This window comes from Saccostrea cucullata, unplaced genomic scaffold (genome assembly GCF_032062105.1).
Source record: "Saccostrea cucullata isolate Sc308-1 unplaced genomic scaffold, CSIRO_AGI_Scuc_v1 ctg13759, whole genome shotgun sequence".
In the NCBI taxonomy this organism is placed as follows: Eukaryota; Metazoa; Mollusca; class Bivalvia; order Ostreida; family Ostreidae; genus Saccostrea; species Saccostrea cuccullata.
Window position 1 is genome coordinate 1,823 of NW_026920263.1, and position 15,274 is coordinate 17,096.

Below are 15,274 nucleotides of genomic sequence, written 5' to 3' on the forward strand. Positions count from 1 at the left end.
ATTATGACGTAAAACAAGAAAGATATTGAGACTTAAATTTCAGCCAATCAGAGCAAAGCGCACGTGCATGCGCGTAAGATCTAGCCATTTTGAGCATGTCATCTTGTTGATACTACTAATGCATCCTTTCATTGTGAGTTTCAAAAAAATTCATCAAAAAATAGAAAAGTTACGGCAATATCTATTATATTGGTCATTTTACGTGTTGCACGTGCGCGCTCTTGCCAGCACACGTGTATGTACATGCTTTCATGAAAATCCTTATATATCATGCTGTAGATCTTCATAATGTGTGACTAAGTTCAAAATTTCAAATGATTATGACGTACAACAAGAAAGATATTGAGACTTTAGTTTCAGCCAATCAGAGCGAAGCGCACGTGCATGCGCGTGAGATCTTGCTATATTGACCATGTCATCTTGTTTATAATTCTAATATATCCTTACAGTGTGAGTTTCAAAATATTTCATCAAAAAATAGAAAAGTTATGGCGATATCCATTATATTGGTCATTTCACGTGTTGCACGTGCGCGCTCTTGCCAGCACGTGCGCGCAAAATGACCTTCGTTTGGCAACTCTACACAACATGCCTACTAACCCTAAAAAGGTTTCACCTAAGTCGGATGTATAGTTTACAAGATCACTCGTGGACAAAATTTTCCCAGGAAGAAGAAAAATAATAATAATAACTAGAAACTCTTGTTGCTACAGCAACAAAGAAGGTCTTCCGTTCTCCTCTATTTATCTACATGAATGAGCTTTTATCTATGTTAAAAAAGGCACATAATATTTAAAATGATTTCAAGAAACAAACGGCCGGAGGTATAATTTACCATGTTTCTTTACTTTATTTTAGATAATTATAGTCTTAATAACATGTACAAAAATCATTTTCAATTTTTTTATTACTTTCTGTGACGACCGGAAGTTACGGCGGACGCATTTCACCCTATGTTTGTTGCCCAATCTTCATGGTTTATTATTCATATAAGTTTAGTGTCTTGATCTGATACAGTTTAAAAGATATCGTTATATTATCTTCTCATTTTGAGGGCAAGAAATCACGTGATCGGAAGTAAATTTTTGAAAGATATTTGAGGTAACTCGAGACATTTCAGTCTGAATAACTTGTCCTAAAATCATTTCGACTGCTCTTTTTATAAAAAAAAATATGAGATAGTATGATACTAAATTTATGCAGTTTTTCTTTCATAACCGGAAGTTGTCGTTTTTATTTCCAGTGGGACTGACATATTTCTAAACTACAAATAAGATGATATAATGTCTTACTAAGAAAGATTCCATAAGAAAAGTTGATTTTTTAAATTTATTTGTTCACTTCCTGTGACAACCGGAAGTGAGGGCGTACAATGTTAACCCAAATGGATTTGCCTACTCATCAAGATCTATCACTCCTATAAGTTTGGTGTCTTAATCTCTTACCGTTTACGAGATCTAGCAATGATAACTTCTCATTTTGAGGACAAGAAATCACGCGACCGGAAGTAAATTTTACAAAGATATTTGAGGTTAGTGTAGACACGTACTGTCTGAATAACATATCCAAAAATCATGACAAATACTTTATCTATATAAAATATTTATTGGAAAGAAAAATGCTAAAATTATGTAGTTTTTCTCTTTTAACCGGAAGTTGTCGTTTTTTGTTTCCAGTGGTACTGAAACATTTGAAAACTACAAATAAGATGCTATAATGTGATGCAAAAACAGTTTCATAAACGAAAAGTTTAAAATTTCGATTTTTTGTATCACTTCCTGTGACGACCGGAAGTGACAGCTGACGATCTTAGCACGACTGATTTTGCCTACTCATCAAGATCTATCACTCCTATAAGTTTTGTTTCTTAATCTCTTACCGTTTACGAGATCTAGTTATGATAACTTCTCATTTTGAGGACAGGAAATCACATGACCGGAAGTGAATTTTACAAAGATATTTGACATTACTGTAGACATTTGCAGTCTGAATAACATATCCAAAAATGATTAGAAATACTTCACCTATAAAAAATATTTATGGGAAAGAAAAATACTGAAATACGCAGTTTTTCTCTTTTAACCGGAAGTTGTCGTTTTTGTTTCCGGTGGGACTGACATATTTCGAAAGTACAAATAAGATACTATAATGTGATGCAAAAAAGTTTCATAAAAGAAAAAGTTGAAATTTTCGATTTCTTATATCACTTCCTGTGACAACCGGAAGTGACGGAGGACGGATTTAACCGGATTGCACAAATCTACTTTTCACGATCTATTATTCCTGAAAGTTTTATGTCTTAATCTGTTATCGTTCCTGAGATATCGTCCGGACATGATCACTTTTGGAAAAAAGCGGAAATCGGACATATTTGACGACCGGAAGTGAAATTCGAAAAAATGAAAACTGCATTTGAAAGATATTTAGAGTCTCTATTATCTCTGAAAATTTCATGAGAATCTGTCCAGTCATCTCTGAGAAATCGTCAAAAAAAGAAATTACAAAAGGGGGAAAAAAAAATAATAATAATAAAAAGAAACAGTAGAATCACTATAAGGTCTTCCGTCTGAAACGGAAGACCTTAATTACAAATTGTCGCATAGGTTCACGTCAGAATATGGCCGACGCAAAATAATTCTTGAATTTTCCTCTTTAACTCGAGCATTCCTGCATTGGACAGGTCTGATATTTGATATGAGATGATAAACCATGTGTAAACTTTCTTAGTATAGCGGAATCATGAACATTTTCGGCGTGATGAATGAATTGTTTACAGTAGCGATGAGGCCACCGCGCAGCTGCGAGCGGATCCAAGGATTTATGAATGAATTAAAAAGATGGAAATAGAGTTCGATTTCTTTTATTTTATTTAATGACATTATTCATATGCAAGTAAAAGATATACAAGAAAATGCGAGATGCTAATAAATGCAGCTGACAATCTTTATTTTCTCAAGATAATTTTTTTTTTATGAAATAATTATAAATTCTACAGACAAAACATAGGAAGAATGAATGATAGCAAATTATCAGATGACATAAGGGGAACTAAATTTTTTTATGAATGAAACTTTTAAAACGTTACTTGTAAGTTGTATATGTTATATCTGCTAATTCTCCCTGGCTGCGCGCTTCCGAGGGGGGGGGGCTGTCTTGAATATAGACTTGAAAATTACCAGATTATTTTGTAGAAAGAATTTAGCCTTATCATTTTCTTAATTTCAAGAAGAGTGCCTTGTTATATAAATGTCAAGGTCATTTTATGTAGAATGTAAAACATTAAAGCGGAATTAGCATTCATTTCAATAAGTGAGAAAGGCGGGGGCTAGGTCTCTTACAGTTTTCAAAAAAAAAAAAAATGGGGGCGGGGTATTAGATGCACACACATGATATTTGTTTCATACATTTTATTTGCTAAAAACTCGACTCTGTGGAACCAGAGAAGGTTTTCTACAGGTCCATTCCCCATCCCGGGGAAGACCTTACCTGCACAATGGCACAATGGATTACCCGCGCAGCCTATTTATGAGAAAATGAAATGAATATTTTTTAGTGTTTAAGGAAACGTTGAACCTACGCTTGCGAAAGTTCTAAGACATTCAAAGATATTTAATTTCTTCTTTATCAAATCAAGAAACTGGTTATACGTTAAATCAGCAAATAGGGGCCTTTACTTTTGCCATGAATATCACAGAAAAAGATAGAAAGAAAGACAAAGAAATTTAAAAAATCGACTTTTAATCCCCTTTTTCGTAACGACCGGAAGAATTGACGACGGACAAAATGTTGTTCGACACATCTTCAAGTCATGATCTATGATATCCGACACAGTAAACTTTCATATCTTAAGCTGTTCTGGAGAAATGGACCGGACAAAGGTCATTTCCAGAAGTTGGTCAATACGAAAATAGTAAGAATACTAGAAACGAACTCGTTGCGAGCAACGAAAGGTCTTCCGTCCGATTCTGGAAAAAAACTCGTCAAGTCGAGCTGAGAAGTGATTAAAAAATTTTGGTCACAAATTGAATCCAGGTCGCCAGCGTGAAAATCCAATCCGCTTTTCCCCCTTTTATCCCCAACGCGCTAACCTTTACGCTATTGGGAGTACTGCTCTAAATGTACTTGTGTATACTTTTGCTACAGTACACCTATCTAAGAATTATAAAAGACGGGCCATTATTCATAATTTCGTGCCAAACGCAATGTTAAATCTTCGCGCCTTTTCTTTGGACTGATCTATTAAATAGGTGTGATAGCTTCAATGAAATTAAGAAAAAAGAATGTTCTCATAGCCTACATTTCGAGGTTTAGAAAACATATTTAACACATTGTACACATTCTATAGAAAAGTAACACATAAGCAGTGAAATGACTATAATTTAATTTTTTTATCTCAGGTCTCAGAAGTAAACTATGCCGATTAGTTACACTTTCATAAAAAGGTTGAATTGTTTCGCCGAAAAACATGCCTCGCTCTACGACAGTCAAGGAATCAGATACCATTTATGTTCAATAACTTGATTCAGATCTTTGAGAAAAGAATGTTAATATAAACTCCATTAGACGATCTTATTAAAATGGTTTTCTTATTTTTGTCTTTTCTATTCGTTTAATTTGATATTATTAATATCACACAAGTGTGCATGGGAAAAACAGTGGTTATACATTTTATACTTACTATATACATGCATCGATATTGCTTCTTGAAAAACTATAACTTATAACTATGATTTAAGATCTGTTTTTCCGTCTTGCAAAACAAATGATAACAGGTGTCTCTCATTTGCACATTTAGTCTTTTCTTTTTCTACTTTGAGAACCAACCAAAACCAGTTACAGAAGACGTTTGAGAAGACCCTGGAATAAATCTTTAGTTTGACACAAAATTGTAACGTAATTACTACGTGATCTATTAACGCGAAAACCATTAAGCTATTGGGAGCACTGCTCTAAATATACTTGTGTATACATTTGCAACAGTACACCTGTCTAAGAATTATAAAAGGCAGGCCACTATTGATAATTTCGCGCCAAACGCCACGAGTAAATAATCGCGTCTTTTCTTTGGACTGATCTATTAAATAGTGTGATAGCTTCAATGAAATTAAATAAATAAAACGTTCTTATCGCCTTTATTTTATTTCGACGTTAAGAAGGTATATTTAACACATTACATATCGTATCTAGCCCAGTTACACTAAAGCAGTGAAACGGAAATTAAGTTTTAAGATTGACACGTAATTACAACGTACTGCTACGTGAAAGTCCAAGTAGTTTTTTACTTTTCATGTATCCTTATGTCAGAATGGTTTAATCAAACGCTCAGCTGCCTCCATAAACCCCTACTCGCGAAATGGCGGAGTTGACAGAGGCAGACGCCATCTTGGACCCGCTTCAGATTTTCAAATATTAATATCTAGAGTTAGATTAACCAATATTCAAACAACTTATATAGTAAGCATCAATAGAAGGGTCTCTATTAATATTCCAAAAAGAAATATATAAAAAATGTTGAAAAACAAAAAAGTTAGAAAATACGATTTTTCTTAATTCGCTTCTCCAAACGACAGGAAGTACCGACGACTAACAAAAGGTCGCGTCCTGGATAGTATATATCACAATCTATAATCCCTGAAAGTTTCATATTGATATCTTTTATCGTTTTTGAGTTAAATCGTGGACAAAATGTCATTTTAATTTCAGGAAATTGTCCATAACTTGGCACCGGAAGTGAGTTTCCAAATTTTCTCTCGGATATAATAAATTCATGTTACGACACATCTGTCCTGAAAGTTTCATGTAATTTCATGCAGTAGTCTTCGAGAAATCGCGTGCACAAAATTAAAAAGTCAAAAAAATAAGAAAAATAATAATAATAAGAAACAATAGAATCACTATAAGGTCTTCCGTGAAGACGGAAGACCTTAATTACAAATTGTCGCATAGGTTCACGTCAGAATATGGCCGACGCAAAATAATTCCTGTATTTTCCTCTTTAACTCGAGCATTCCTGCATTGGACAGGTCTGATATTTGATATGAGATGATAAACCATGTGTAAACTTTCTTAGTATAGCGGAATCATGAACATTTTCGGCGTGATGAATGAATTGTTTACAGTAGCGATGAGGCCACCGCGCAGCTGCGAGCGGATCCAAGGATTTATGAATGAATTAAAAAAGATGGAAATAGAGTTCGATTTCTTTTATTTTATTTAATGACATTATTCATATGCAAGTAAAAGATATACAAGAAAATGCGAGATGCTAATAAATGCAGCTGACAATCTTTATTTTCTCAAGATAATTTTTTTTTTATGAAATAATTATAAATTCTACAGACAAAACATAGGAAGAATGAATGATAGCAAATTATCAGATGACATAAGGGGAACTAAATTTTTTTATGAATGAAACTTTTAAAACGTTACTTGTAAGTTGTATATGTTATATCTGCTAATTCTCCCTGGCTGCGCGCTTCCGAGGGGGGGGGGGGGCTGTCTTGAATATAGACTTGAAAATTACCAGATTATTTTGTAGAAAGAATTTAGCCTTATCATTTTCTTAATTTCAAGAAGAGTGCCTTGTTATATAAATGTCAAGGTCATTTTATGTAGAATGTAAAACATTAAAGCGGAATTAGCATTCATTTCAATAAGTGAGAAAGGCGGGGGCTAGGTCTCTTACAGTTTTCAAAAAAAAAATGGGGGCGGGGTATAAGATGCACACACATGATATATGTTTCATACATTTTATTTGCTAAAAACTCGACTCTGTGGAACCAGAGAAGGTTTTCTACAGGTCCATTCCCCATCCCGGGGAAGACCTTACCTGCACAATGGCACAATGGATTACCCGCGCAGCCTATTTATGAGAAAATGAAATGAATATTTTTTAGTGTTTAAGGAAACGTTGAACCTACGCTTGCGAAAGTTCTAAGACATTCAAAGATATTTAATTTCTTCTTTATCAAATCAAGAAACTGGTTATACGTTAAATCAGCAAATAGGGGCCTTTACTTTTGCCATGAATATCACAGAAAAAGATAGAAAGAAAGACAAAGAAATTTAAAAAATCGACTTTTAATCCCCTTTTTCGTAACGACCGGAAGAATTGACGACGGACAAAATGTTGTTCGACACATCTTCAAGTCATGATCTATGATATCCGACACAGTAAACTTTCATATCTTAAGCTGTTCTGGAGAAATGGACCGTACAAAGGTCATTTCCAGAAGTTGGTCAATACGAAAATAGTAAGAATACTAGAAACGAACTTGTTGCGAGCAACGAGAGGTCTTCCGTCCGATTCTGAAAAAAAACTCGTCAAGTCGAGCTGAGAAGTGATTAAAAAATTTTGGTCACAAATTGAATCCAGGTCGCCAGCGTGAAAATCCAATCCGCTTTTCCCCCTTTTATCCCCAACGCGCTAACCTTTACGCTATTGGGAGTACTGCTCTAAATGTACTTGTGTATACTTTTGCTACAGTACACCTATCTAAGAATTATAAAAGACGGGCCATTATTCATAATTTCGTGCCAAACGCAATGTTAAATCTTCGCGCCTTTTCTTTGGACTGATCTATTAAATAGGTGTGATAGCTTCTGAAAAAAGTGTTTTACCAGTAAAAAAAATTTGGACACACGAGGGATTGAACCCGGGCCACCTGTGTGAAAATCCAACGTGAAGACAAATGACCTTAATAACGAGTAAAGATAATTTGAATCCCTCCACAGATACGGTGTATCTGTATGAGCGAACAATTCTGGAATGGGACGTAAAATAACATACAATCAATCAATCAAGTATACAAGCGCAATTCATTCCGCCATCATCGACGTTTACTTTGTACTCATTGCCTGAAATAAAGAGTGTCAGGGAGATTGTTAGTAGAGAACATTTATTACTGAAGAACAGATGATACTGTTTACTTTCTTTAACTCTACATGTATATATATTCAATGTTTTTTCCATGCAATCCAATATAAAGGCATGTCCATGTATTCTATTTCAACCCTTCCGCTGACTTCTTCATCAGACCATTTGTCTACTACGAAAGTGGGGTCACGATATACATTTAGAATATATGTTCTTATAACCCGAATTCATTTAATGTGCCACAAATCTGCATGAAAAATAAATTTTACCAACGTAATATTTACTAAAATATTGATTGCATTAGACAAACCAATTCTTGAAAGGGTGTTACTAATAACTATGGTCTAGGAACAGTTTTTCCGTGGTTCAAACCAAAAGGTAATAGTAATCGTATTTCCAGTTGTAGTCATGTTGTTATCTACTTTGAAATATAGACAAAAACAATAGTGGACGTTTGAGGAAACCTCGGATTAAAACCAATACGAAACAGAATTAAAACGTAAATGTAACGTGACAAGCAAATAATTTCTTCACCTTTCATTTATCCTCAAGGTACATAAGTTTCGTTTAACCAAACGCTTAGCTGATCCCATAAACTCTGATCTGATCATCGGAGACAGTCGCCATTTTTGTCCCGCTTCAGATTTTCAAATGCGAATATGAAGAGTCTGGATTAATCAATTTTAGAATAAATTATAAATTAGGTCTTTCAAGAGAAGTCTCTATAAACCTTACTAATATCAAAGAAAAATGTTGAAAAACAAAAAAGTTGAAAAATTGGAGTTTTTAAAATCGCTTCCGTTCGCGACGGGAAGTACTGACGACACACGAAAAGGAGATATTGCACATCTACAAGCGATGCCCTATATTCTCTAACAAGTCTCCAGGTGATATCTTTAGTCGTTCTTTAGATACGGCGCGGATAAAATTTCATTTTAAACTCAGAAAAATGGCCATAACTTGGAACCGGAAGCGACTTGTTCCAAAATTCTTCCAAATGTAACAATGGCATATAAGAGCGCATTATCCCTGAAAGTTTGAAGAAAGAGCGTCGAATAGTTCTCGAGATATTGCGTGCACAAAATTTGTCTAAAAAATAAGAATAATAATAAGAAACAGTAGAATCACTATAAGGTCTTCCGTGAAGACGGAAGACCTTAATAAGAAACAGAGTAAAAACAATATGTTCCCCAACTTCGTTTGGGGAACATAATTACTGTACATTTATGTAGTTCTCATCATTTTAATGCATTTAATGAACTGATGATTCATTTTTTTTTTTAAATACAAAACCTTTTGCTTTAGGCTGTTCTTGACCAGTTGGACCAGGTTGCTTGTTTGATAGCTGCTATCATACATGATGTGGACCATCCAGGTTACACCAATGCATTTCTTATCAACGAGAAAAATCCTCTGGCCCTTATGTATAATGACCAGTAAGTCTTATTATTGACAGTACCTTGTATTGCATCCAATGCATTTCCATGAAAATTTTCGTACAATTTACATTTGATTTCAGAGCTGTTCTTGAAAACCATCATGCTGCCCTGGGCTTCCAATTGTCTTGGAAAGATAACACTGTCAACATCTTTAAAAACCTAAGTCGGGATGAGTACACCCCACTAAGGGAGACCATCATTGACATGGTGCTGGCTACAGAGATGAAACAACATTTCGAACACCTAAACAAATTTGTTAGTTGTGTAAACAAAAGCACCCTCAAACTAGAAGAAACCTCATCTATGGTAAATCTACATTCTGTAAACATTGACAATAATTAAATTGTGAAAAAAATCTAATGTCGTTGAATTTCAAGTACAAAGGAAGTTTTAGCTCTCATTCTAAATATTTATTTTGATTCGTTAATGGTATGTAATGTAATTATTTGATTTTTCCAGAGTGGGACAGGCTCTCCAGACAGCATGGCTATTATAAATCAGATGTCAACCCCAGAAAACCGTTGTTTAATAAAGCGTATGTTGATTAAGTGTGCTGATGTAAGCAATCCACTTAGAACCACAGAAATGTGCATCGAATGGGCCAAGAGAATTGCTGAGGAATATTTTATACAGGTACAAGATTTAGTTTTAATCGTTGGACAAATTGACAATAAAAAAGAAAATACTTCTGAAAGATATACCTGTAAGTGTACAAGAGGCCTGAGTTCCTTTTTTCTGCAAGTACAGTACATGTATATAAAGGGTTTAATATCCATTAGATCCAGATCCAGAAAAAATAATCCTGTTGCAAATGAAAATCGACTACCCCTCCCCCAAAATGTACTGCTGGTAAAAATTCTCAATAAAAAGCAAACTGAATTTTTCAGTGATTTTTATATTTAAAACAAAAAAGAATTTAACGATTATGAAGGTCGTAATTTTGTAAATAGAAAATAAGCCTACAATCTAACTCTTGATTTAATATCATGATTATTAATATACTGTTGAATAAATCCAATACACCAATAATGCTCCCATTTCCCCTTTTTTTAATTTAAAATTTGCACTTAAAAGGAACAGGACCCTAGCTGTATCTAAAAAAAAAAAGAGGATCAATTAAGCCTTGTTAAAAATTCCTAGAATCCCCCCTCGATCCCCAACATAATCATGCACACAAAATTGCTAACAAGTACAGACTTGATGATTTCAGACTGATGAGGAGAAGAGGAGGAAGTTGCCTGTGGTGATGCCAGCATTTGATAGGAAAACCTGCAGCATACCAAAATCTCAAACCAGTTTTATAGACTTCTTCATTAATGACATGTTTGATGCTTGGGATTGTAAGTTTTTATTGCTGTAATTAAATCCAATAACACTTTTTTTCAGCAAGAGATGTTTTCATTTTTGAAAAAAAAGCTTATTTACTAAATTTGTTATAATCAAAGTATTTGAAAAAAAAGGTAAAGAAGCTAAATAAAAAGCTCAACAAGTAATGGATTTATTTCAATTTTTTATAGATTTTTGTGATATTCCTGATTTAATGAGCCACCTACAAGAGAATTACCGGTACTGGAAGGAGAAATCGGAGGAGGAAGCATCGTGATGCTAAGGACGCTAGTTATGTTTGGACTTCCTGGTTCTGTGAGAACCGGGCTGACCTAGGATAGAAACTAGAGTACCCTGAAGTAGGAACCAGAGTGACTATAGACCGAACTCTTGTGACCATTAGTGGTACAGGTTACTGTGAATTGGGCGGTTTCTGCTATTTTACCTCATTCTTGTATGGACACAAGTGCCAGCATTTAGACTTCAGCAGGATCCAAGTGCGGTAACCCTAACACCAGGAGTGGATGTGATCATTGAAGACATTAGCAATGAAACTCAATGAGGAACATCATGGACTCTAGGAGCGAACATGCAGTCATTTCTATATTTTTGTAAAGATCTCATAGTTGTATTTTGTTCACACAAAACCCAGCCAATAGTGCTATTGGTGTCTTGACTACTATGTGTAAGATATTATGGTTTGGGAGATTCCTGTAGGAGACACTAGCATTGTTTGTGTTAAATATTGTTAAGTTATTCCTAGGCTCTGTTGCTTTTGTGATAAAACTCCTTTTAAACAGGGGTTTTGTTCGAGAGTTGGTTGTACTCTTGTTTATTATTGTTAAATTTTTAATATTTATAACTAGTTCAAAGTTTATTTTGCCAAAATATTTAAGTAAATTTTTAATTCTAAGGAAGTTAGAAAATGTTATATAAGGGTATGTAGCTTTTCAATAATTTTTCATATAATGAATGTCCTTTTATTTACAAATATTAAGGGTCTTTGTGTTTTTCACTTCATTAGTAACAGAATTGTTTTTATGGCACCATAATTTGTCACACAAAATACACAGCCTTGAATTGCTCAATTTGAGGAAAGAGTATACAAAATGTTAAGAATACAAAGTTTTCCATGCTGAGCAGATTTATTTCACAATTAATACAGCACATTATCATACTTTGAAAAATATTTAGGTTAGACATTATCTAAAAGATAGATATTTTTGAAACACTCTAGCAATTAATATATTACTCATCTGATAATACAATATTGAACCTAACCCTTTAACTATTCTTTTTAACCAGCTTTTACATAGTTATGTAGAAATAAATGTTTTCTAAAGAAATATATATAGAATAAGATGAAATAGACTTAGTATTTAAACTCTCATTTTATTTCTTCATTCTTATTTCAAGGAAAGAATACAACCAAAGAAAACATTTAATTTTTCTCTGTTTATTAAAAAAGCCAAGAAAGTTAAAATTCATGCATAAACAATTCAGGAACTGACGGTGTAACTGTTTTAAATATTGCCTTCTTACAAAATGAAAGTGAGCTTTAGATCTAGTCATTCCCCCCTTTATTTGTTTGCTTAATTAATGTGATAGATTGTTGTTCTGTGATTTTATATTTGTGATTAATGAAAAAATGGCAGACGTGTGATATAAGTTACAAATTCTGTTGTGAAAATGCATTTGCCAAAAAAGAAAAATGATATATTCCAATTAGATTATAAAAGCTCACATGTATTACTCTACCCACTGGTGGGTGCCAAAATAGAAAATGTTGTACCTCAATTTATTAAAGTGATACCACGTTGCCCATTTAGAAGTGACTAGCATTTGAATATGCTCAAACTGTTTTTTTTTTGTTTTTTTTAATGTGAGAATGTTTTCCTCGCTGTCATGTATAGTGAGCATAGAATGAATGTCCCCAGGTGTCAAGTATTGTAACTACCTTATGTCTGTCAAGTTATATAACCAGATTAATGTAGTTCATTATCTCTATTGTTCTTGTCGAAAAATATCACCTATTGTGTACCTTAGAAATGTTATGTCTAATTTATTCTATATGCATACATTACTCTTGTATTTATCTTTTTTTTGCGGCTGAAAGTTTGGAAATCGCCAGGAATTTCCTTCAGGTACTATAGAATTTGAACTGTAAGGATATGGATTCCACTATATTCTTACACACTTTGTTAACATAATTACCTCACTGCCTGGGCAAACATTTCTACAGCATAGGACTAGGAGGGGGATTCCAGACAACCTGACTTGGATTGGGGGATTAGATATAGTAGGACCAGTGATTCTTTTCTGTCTTGGACTTCTGTATCTTGGTCGATTCCATCCAATCATCCGTCCATCTAGGGGGTCAAAGTTAAATAGGTTGTCTTAAAGTCCATCACTATCAAACAATCTTACAATTTGAATGTTAGCAATAGTCTTATACTGAATTTTTATCAAGAACATTATACTTTTAGACTGTGTCAGTGTGTTTTTTAAAAACCGGTTTACGTATTATTATTTGTTTATTTTTGTACTAGTAGTTCAACAAGGGTATATGGAGGATGGAAATTAAGAATGGTGAGGAGTTCTAGGACCCCTACCAGTTCAGTATTTGGGAGTGTATTGCTAAGGTCAAATTTCCAAGGTCAAAGAGAATGGGATTTCATTTTCGAGATCTGAAAAAAACGTGATCCCTATGATATCCAGGGAACAATGAGAAACGTACTCTGAGGGTATGGGTTATGTATGTGTAGCTAGTTGTTATCAATATCATCATATGTAATGTTATACTCCCTGTAGATAAATTGATATTTGCATTTTATTTAGAATTATTGCGTTTCAATTAGATATTAAAAAAACATTTCTATGTTATAATGAGGCTTGACCGATTTTCTTCAAATTTACACCTCTATCCTTCAGTGAAGATGTGCAGAATTTAACAAGAAAATAACTCCTCAAGACACAGATACATATATCCATATTGTAAACTTTTTTCTAGTTAAGAATTCTTAGTACAAGCAGCTGCAATTATTATGTGTATGGACAATTAGTGAAGTGCCTCTACAATATTGATTGCTTTCACTCTTAATAGGGCATTTAATTACTGAAATAATTTAATATGAAAGGATTACCTCTGTATATGTAAGTAAGCTTTTAAACTGATACATTGTCTTAAATGTTTATTCTCCCAGTTTGTAAACCACAGTTGACATTGGCGGTATGTCCTTCCGGGGTCATCCTGTATGTATTTTGGCCAATGATTGGAGAAAATCCTGCTCACTCTTACTGCTGGACAGCTGTACAAAAGTTTTGTTATGAAAAATGTGTAATAAATTATATGAAATGTTCTTTTGCTTTTCATAGTTGTAATATTTTTAGTATACTTGAGTCACTCATGGTGATTTTTGCTATCTATGTTTTTCTCCATCATCTTTATTAGCTCACCTGAGCCGAAGGCTCAAGTGAGCTTTTCTGATCAAAATTTGTCCGTCGTCTGTCGTCGTTGTCATAAACTTTTCACATTTTCATCTTCTTCTCAAGAACCACTGGGCCAATTTCAACCAAACTTGCTACAAAGTATCCTTGGGTAAAGGGGATTCAAGTTTGTTTAAATGAAGGGCCACGCCCTCTTCCAAGGGGAGATAATCATGAATTTGTTAAAAATTAATGGCATTTTTAAAAAATCTTCTTCTCAAGAACAGCTGGGCCAGGAAACATGAAACTCATGTGGAATCATCCTCAGGTAGTGTAGATTCAAGTTTGTTCAAATCATGACCCCCGGGGGTAGGGTGGGGCCAAAATGGCCGATCAAAGTTTTACATAGGAGTATATAGGAAAAATCTTTAAAAATCTTCTTCTCAAGAACCACTGGGCCAGGAAAGATGAAACTCATGTGGAATCATCCTCAGGTAGTGTAGATTCAAGTTTGTTCACTCATCATGACCCCCAGGGGTAGGGTGGGGCCAAAACGGCCGATCAAAGTTTTACATAGGAGTATATAGGAAAAATCTTTTAAAATCTTCTTCTCAAGAACCATTGGGCCAAGAAAGATGAAACTCATGTGAAATTATCTTCAGGTAGTGTAGATTCAAGTTTGTTCATATCATCACTCCCGGGGGTAGGGTGGGGCCAAAATGGCCGACCAAAGTTTTACATAGGAATATATAGGGAAACCTTTTAAAATCTTCTTTTCTAGTACTTCAAAGCCATGATTAGTAATATTTATATGGAATCATCCTCAGGTAATGTAGTGTAACAAGTCGAGCGGACCCTTGTCACAAAATAAAAACTCCATTGTCAGGCATAACAAGTTTTTATTTAGGATGGCAACAATCAAACAACAACAACGAATGAGATGCTGACCATTCAGACAATCAATTGACCCGAAAAAAAAGGGGGGGTGAACTTGTCTTGACTATACTTTATACAGTTTATTTATTTAAGTATTCAAACTAGTATCTGCAAACAACCTTAGCTCTCGGACTCGAAGTGAAATAACTTTGCGTAAATACTTGCGTTAAAATAATTATGAATTTATTTTTTAATATGCGTCAATCCAGACAGTCCCTAACTATCTATATTCTAAATCTGTATTAAATATCTCCAGCTATCAACTTTATTA

At 34.1% G+C, this 15,274-nt stretch overlaps 1 protein-coding gene across 1 annotated transcript; it reads left to right on the top strand.

Moving 5' to 3' along the window:
• Positions 1 to 9,181: 9,181 nt before the first annotated feature.
• Positions 9,182 to 14,000, top strand: LOC134245959 (high affinity cAMP-specific and IBMX-insensitive 3',5'-cyclic phosphodiesterase 8A-like; the record flags this gene model as incomplete). The annotated part of the gene is made up of 5 exons (XM_062728192.1): positions 9,182 to 9,312; positions 9,396 to 9,621; positions 9,775 to 9,948; positions 10,526 to 10,655; positions 10,833 to 14,000. Coding segments are annotated over 5 exons (747 nt in total), but the record flags the coding sequence as incomplete, so codon positions are not given.
• Between the last annotated feature and the right edge of the window lie 1,274 nt (positions 14,001 to 15,274).